The sequence below is a fragment of the Pseudocercospora fijiensis genome (assembly GCF_000340215.1).
Source record: "Pseudocercospora fijiensis CIRAD86 unplaced genomic scaffold MYCFIscaffold_6, whole genome shotgun sequence".
Classification (NCBI taxonomy): Eukaryota; Fungi; Ascomycota; class Dothideomycetes; order Mycosphaerellales; family Mycosphaerellaceae; genus Pseudocercospora; species Pseudocercospora fijiensis.
In genome coordinates, this window is record NW_006921537.1 from 12,738 (window position 1) to 19,860 (window position 7,123).

The following is a 7,123-nucleotide window of genomic DNA, read 5'->3' on the forward strand; positions in this document are numbered from 1 at the left end:
GTAGGGAAGAGTTCTAAAGCAGATCTAAGCGACGCGAAGCCAGACGCGGCTATAAGATCCTCGGGATGCTGATGAAAGCTGCAAGTTCTCTAGCACATGCTATCCCGAAATACATCACGTATTCGCCCGGCGGAGACTGCTTGATTGAACGATCGGGTTCACTAAGTATTGTGGGTAACGTAACGTCGCACATCTCGACCAGATCGCTATCCATATTGATAGCATTCGATCAGACCAGCGTGAGGAGACCAGGTCTGTAGGGAAGGAGACCGTAGTCAGACGGATTAACCTTAGGATCCCTGCCTTGATACAGGAATTGAAGATGGCACGGATCAACGGTCTACTTCCACGTTAGCATGGTGTTTAGAGAGGGAGGCTCGTGGTGTTTGTGCTCACCATTGTCTGGTCATTCGAGACCTTGACAAGATCTCCATGAGAGATATCGTTTGTCCAAGTTGCACCACTATTGGCTTTGCCCGCAAAAGGCGCGGTCTCTGTTCCAGCCTGCACCGTCCACGCACCGTCCAAGCTGCTTGCGGTGAATGAGCGGAAATACCTGCCATTCGCCCCCATAGCTTCCACGATCATCAGGTATTGCTTCTGCCCTGCTACAGTGTACACTTGGACCGCCTCGAACAAATTGCCCTTCGTATCGCTCAGCACGGTCGTATACTGCGTTCCAAAATCACCCGGGAATTTGTCGATTGGCATGCTTGCACGGTAGATTTTGCCATTGTCTCCTGCGAAGAAGAGGTACATGTTTTTATCGTCGCCGATGACGGTCTGATCGATTGGGCCATCGGGAGCAGGGAGTTTTCCACTGAAAAGCACCTTTGAAGCCGACTAACCGTTTGGATCAGTAGGGTTGTTTGAAGTTCTGTAAGAAAAGGATCCCGGGCCCCATTGATGGGCGAGGATCCAGATGTTCTTCGGCTTGAAGAAAAACAGAGTGGGTGCAACGGTGGCACTGTTCATCTTGATTTGACGAGCCTTGGCCATGTCTGGCCAGTCGTGGAACGCCATACCTGGAGTATGTCAGCTCAATATCCCCGAGAGCATATCATCCCGAGTTATACCCATAGATCCGTACGCCTTGCCATCATTGGTCGAGCCATAGACGATTATCTGGCCGTTGTAAGTTGAGGTTGTAAAGTCTTTAATCGAGACCTATCCGTTCGCTGGCTCTGCTAGTGGGCGACCGAAGTCCTTCCATTTGTATGTGGATGGCAGGGGACAAGCTCTGCGTGCTACGGTATAGCGGCTATGGCCATGGCTCAATGCAAGGCCTGTGATGGTAGAGGCGAGACACGCGAAGAGAGCTGCGTTGCGGAGCTTCATAATGGTTTGGGGGAGGCAAAGTCCGTTATGCAGACCGTGTTAGAAGCAATTGAAGGAAAAACATATGAATAAGTGGCACGAAGGAGTGTAGTCATTGCGAGCGAAGCTCGCCTTACATAACAAGCTCTGCTATAGTCGCCAATCCCCTATCCTGTCACGCGTGACCGCCAAGCCAACCCCGGATTTTGGAAATCCCGCAACCTGATTGGCTGGATTCTACACGGTGGAGACTTTCGGAGCTAGCGCCGGTATCTCCGAACAAGCGCCGACTTCCCGAACAAGCGCCGACTTCCCGAACAACCGCCGACTTCCCGAACAACCGCTAGTAAAGCCTTTTGCCTTCCTTCTAATACTTCAAATATATAGTAAAATATATAGTAAAATATACAAACAATTAATAAGAAAATTAATAAGAAAATTAATAAGAAAATTAATAAGAAAATTAATAAGAAAATTAACTAAAACATTAATAAAAGAATTTATAAAACAACTTTTAATAAAAGAACCTATAGAAAAATTAATTTTAATTATAGAAAACATACGATTTAAATTTATAAAATTACCGAAAAATATTAAAGGAACGAGAGCGAGAATAAGAGCGAGGAACCCTAAAATTCGCGGCTCCGCTATACTAGGTATATATAAAATTTAAAAACTCGCGGGCGCTACCGCTATTACTACGTAAGTAGAAGGAGCAGAAGTACTTACGTACGGGTACTATCCTAGTTAGTAAAACAATTAACAAAACAACAAACAAAACAACTAATAAAACAACTAATAAAACAACTAATAAAACAATTAATAGAACAATTAACAAAACAATTAATAAAACAATTAACAAAACAGTTAACAAAACAATTAATAAACCAATTAATAAAACGATAAATAAAACAATTAACAAAACAATTAACAAAACAATTAACAAAACAATTAACAAAACAATTAATAAAACAATGAATAAAACAATAGTAGAACAATTAGTAAGGCAATTAATTAAATAATTAATTAAACAATTAGTAAAGCAATTAGTTAAACAATTAGTTAAACAATTAATAAAATAAATTATATTCTAGTAAATAAATAACTTATAATAAAGTTAAAAAGAAGGTAAATAATAAACTAGAGAAGAAACTAAATAATAAAGCAAATAATAGATTAAATAAAAAACTAGAGAACAAAGTAAATAATAAACTAAATAATAAGCTAATTAATAGACTAAATAATAAGCTAGTACTAAACTAAGTAGTAAGATAGAAAACAAGTAATAAATAAGGATATAAATAAGAGGACTTAGACGTATTAGAAAAAAGAAAACATATAATAAAAATAAATAAGAAAATATAAAATAGGTAAGTAAAACAAGTAAGATACTAAATAGAAAAACTGTAAAACATTAAAGAAAAAAATTAAAAATAGTTTTTTTAATAATATAAAAAGTAGTAATAGATATAAAAAATTAGAGAAAACTAGAATAAAAGTAAGTAATATATATAAAGTTAAAAATAATAAAGTAGTATCTAAAATACTAGAAAAGAAAAATAGTAATACAAAAATATAAAAATACTTATTCCTAATAAACTATTCTAATAGAACTAAATCGTATAATAATAGTAATAGCTTCAAGGTCTAGCTTCGAGGTCTAAAGAACCGAATTAGCTTAGTATATATAAGGCGAAAGCTTCGCTCGCACTCCTCTAGGCACGCGCTAGCCGCCTAGGAGCACATTTTTAATACTCTATGTCTCTATCGCAGTCTTAGGTTATATATATAGAAAATCTAAGGGATTCTAGTTGGTCTGATCTGCCTTGTATATTGGCACAGCCGTATTTTGTATCGGAACTCTGCTAGAATCCTAGTTTACCCTACGAATGCTGCGTATATACGAGTTTCTTTAGGGGATAGCTAGATTGAGTAACCAACCTAGTTATAAAGCCGAGCATACCGAATCGTGTTTTAGGCCTACCTAAATCAAATATAGTACTGTGTTGCTTAACAGCCGCTAGGCGTCCCTATTGTAGTATTTAGAAGTGCGCGCTATGCGCGGAGACCTCGTAACTTTCGCGTATCTATAGTTTTTCCGTAGACCTACTCTCCTTATACAAAATAGGTAGCAATCTAGGGACGGAACGAAAGCCTTTCTTACTACTGCCTACTTACGCACTCTAGTAACGATTAAGGTTAAGAACAAGGCCAATCCGGAAGCCGCTAACTAGCTGTCGCTATGCTAAGAGCTTCTAAACGACCGTAGAAGCCTTCCTCGAAGAAGAAGGAGGCCCTTCTTGTATAGCAATCGACTAGCAACACTAATAAGAGGCGCCGCCGAGAGCTAACCGTTGAGCTAAGTAAAGGTAAAGGCGAAGGCTCTACAGACGACGAGTTGCTAGCAGATACTTAGTAAACCTAGCAAACTAGTATAGACGACGAGGACTATATCTTAGCTAAAGAAGAAGATAAAGCCGTAGAGTAAGAGTTAGAGGTCTTCGAGTACGTATTACAGTAGACAATAGTTAATCTAACTAATATACGGTTGCTACTCTCGACTAAGTACTTTCCTCGTAAGGTTAACGGCAATAGCGACTCCTATTATAAGGCATTCTATGCCTAGTACGCTAACTAGCGTAATACTAGCTCTAACGACGACGACTATAAGTTAGCTAGCTTAGAGATTGTCGCCTTAGCGGACAAGATTAAGACAGAGCACTATTTCCGTAGCACTAGTGTCTAGAAGGGCAATTTCTAACGTACGTACGACATGCTAGGCTCTTAGTACTCGCAAGGCCGGAAGGGCTTAAGATTAGACTTTAAACTAACTATCGAGCGGCGGAAGACAACGGCGACAACAACTATAGAGCTAAGTAGAGCCTCGTAGGCGCAGGGTCGTCGTAACCGTAGAATAGTCGCACCTCGTAATATAGCAACTTAACAGCAATTGGACGCTTTATACGCTAGCTAAGCTAAGGTTAAGGGTTAATCTAATACCTCGGAAGGAACTAGAGCCGCCGACGATAACAACTCTACCTTAATCGGCTTATTAACTAACGCTCGCTACGAGTTGTTAAAGCGCTAGCCTTATAAGAATAGATACTGCCTTAACAAGGGCGGCTTGTATTAGTTTAGCGGTCCGGATAGAGCTAAGGACTACTATAAGATCTATCCGGAAGTTGCTAGCCGCTAGATTAAGGGTATTAAAGAAGGGCGCCTATCTATTAGTGATCTAGGCTTAGCACTAGCCTCTAAAATGTAGAAGAACCGCGGCAGGCAGTTAGCTAATCTATTTAAGACTCTACGGACTGCTAGAATAGCCGCTATTAGCTCCTCAACCCCTATTGTAATCTATAACTATTATAGCAATTAGTAGGGTTAGTAGGCTCCGCGGAAGCGGTCTCGTAGCTCTAGTCTACTACCGACGTCTAGTCTAACGACTGTTATGCCATCTAGTCTATTTCTAGGCTTAGTCGCTTCCTATTAGTCGCATACGGCCGATATAGAGCTAAGGAGCTTCTTTAACTAGTTGCGAGAAGAGTTGACTAGTAGCTAGAGTAAGCGGCAAGACGATATCGATAAGATTAAGCGTGTCTACGAGGAAGGCGACTACTTAATCAAACAGCTAAAGGCGGTTAAACTAAGGCATTAGACTAGCCGTAGACTTAAAGAAGGCCAATATACTAGGTTTGTCGCTACGGTCGGTCGATATATACGTAAACAGGCTCGTAAATAGCGACTATATCGTATTAACGAAGACAGTAATAGTCTGTTCGTTAATTAGCCGTAGAAGCGCTATAGAAGCGCCGTTTTAGGGTAGAAGCGAGGTAGATTTTCGGTTATAGGACGATAGCTTAGAAGCTAATTTTCGGCTTAACTAAAGTTGCTTCTTATTTAACTAACACTACGTATTTTTGTATAGTATAAATTAGAGGTATATTAGATAGATATAGACTCGGCTCTCTATACTTATAGTAATAAAAAACAATGCGTTATAGTGTTGCGCTAGTATCGAGTTAGTGTTGTTAAAATCAGCTTCTTAAGTCCGGACCCGCTAAGCTAAACCGCCGAGCGGAAGCCGAAATTTCGGTAGTCTCGGTATAGAGATTCAGTCGGAAGTCGCGAATTTTCAATATATTACCGAGCCTATATCTACATTACAAGTGTATATTTTTTAAAACGGACAACGGGAGGTTGTCTAGCGACGTTAGTAGTATTTTTGCCCGCTAAGGAGATAATAAAGATGTATTATAGTAGTGTTGTGCTAGTACCCTATCGGTTAGTATAGATTCCGGCTTTCGAAGCTATACTCTCCGGACCGCTACTCGATCGTAATACGAATATAGCGATATACTAACGGCACTACCTTAAATAAACTCGAGGTAACGCTTGCGATAGAAACGGCTCAATCCCTACTAAATTCTAGGCTCCTTAATCGCGATAGCTACTAGTAGCGTACTAGAAGTATATCGATTAGGTATCGGTATAGATTCGACTAATTCCTCGTAGATTGTCGACAGTTAAGAAGAAGAGGACCTTATACGAGATACTACTACTATATCGCCGACTACTACATTACCGTTAGCTATTAATTTAAGAGGCTTATCGCTATAGCTAGTATTGCTAGATCTATAGCATATAGAAGCAATAATAAAGGAGGTTACTACTAATACTACGCGTGCCGTTATAGAAGGAATAAGATAGGAAATAGAGGAGTTGAAAAGCCGTATTACTAAGCTAGAGGTAGTTATTAGCATAAGCGAGTCTATACGACATTAAGTGTAGTATAGTTAATATCTCCAACCTGCCTTCTAAAACTACGCTTCTACGTACTGTTTAGTATTTAACTCGTTAATAGCGTGTCTTATAAACTAACCGAAGTCTATAAAGTAGTTAGCCTCGTAGATGTTCTTCTTAACCTATGCCTTTAGTAACGAGAAGGACAATTTAATAGGATTGAAGTCCGGTAAGTATAGCGGTAGCATCTTTAGGTATATACCTACTTGTCGACACGCTTCTTTAATACTATCGGTACGGTAAATTGATACGTTATCTATAACTAATACTATACCTAGCTCTATCTACGGAAGAACGGTATGCTTTAACTAGTACTCGAATATCAATCCGGTAATAGAGCCTTAATAAATAAGCGTACCTTGAAGGTATCTATTAACCCCGATTGTAGGTAGAACGCTCTATCTCTTCGACCGTATAGTGCTACCTTCCTCGTAGATTAGACGGTTAATAGGACCGTATCTATACTTCCGCTACCCGGTACGCTTATTCGAGGCACTCTCGTCGACCGTTACTACCTTATCCGGCGATACACTTATTTGCTATATCCTAAAGTTATCGCGCAACTCGCTATTTTACTTATATACGATACGAAAAGCCTTCTTCCTCGTCTATCGGCGCTCCTTTAATATACGCGATATTGTCGGCTAGCTTACGATAACGCTAAACTCGTTATATAGATACTATATTACCTTATCTTAGTACGCCGTCGGTCGATCGCTAAGGAACTCGAGAATACGCTAGAGAATAGGCGGATTAGTTATAGGCACCTTAAAGAGCCGGAAATATATATATCTTTATAGATTAGTAGTAGCTTCCGTAGACGCCCTTGTTTTACGAGGTCACGCATATAGAACACGCTAAATAACTCGTAGTTATTATAGAGCTTGTCTATAGTGCGCCTAGCAATATTTATAAGGTCGGCAATGCTATTATTAGACAGGTAGCCTTCGTCGAAGAAGCGCTTTATCTTATTAAGCTAATCGTTAGGTAGGCGCGCTATTAACAA

The 7,123-nt window shown here is 39.8% G+C and overlaps 1 protein-coding gene across 1 annotated transcript; it reads right to left on the reverse strand.

The window, feature by feature from the left end:
• Nucleotides 1–229: 229 nt before the first annotated feature.
• MYCFIDRAFT_189133 (glycoside hydrolase family 62 protein) lies at nucleotides 230–1,338 on the reverse strand (the record flags this gene model as incomplete). Its single annotated transcript, XM_007929918.1, has 5 exons — nucleotides 230–340; nucleotides 397–740; nucleotides 849–1,025; nucleotides 1,077–1,167; nucleotides 1,252–1,338. The coding sequence occupies 5 exons, from the start codon at nucleotides 1,336–1,338 to the stop codon at nucleotides 230–232; spliced, it is 810 nt and encodes a 269-aa protein (XP_007928109.1).
• Nucleotides 1,339–7,123: the final 5,785 nt, after the last annotated feature.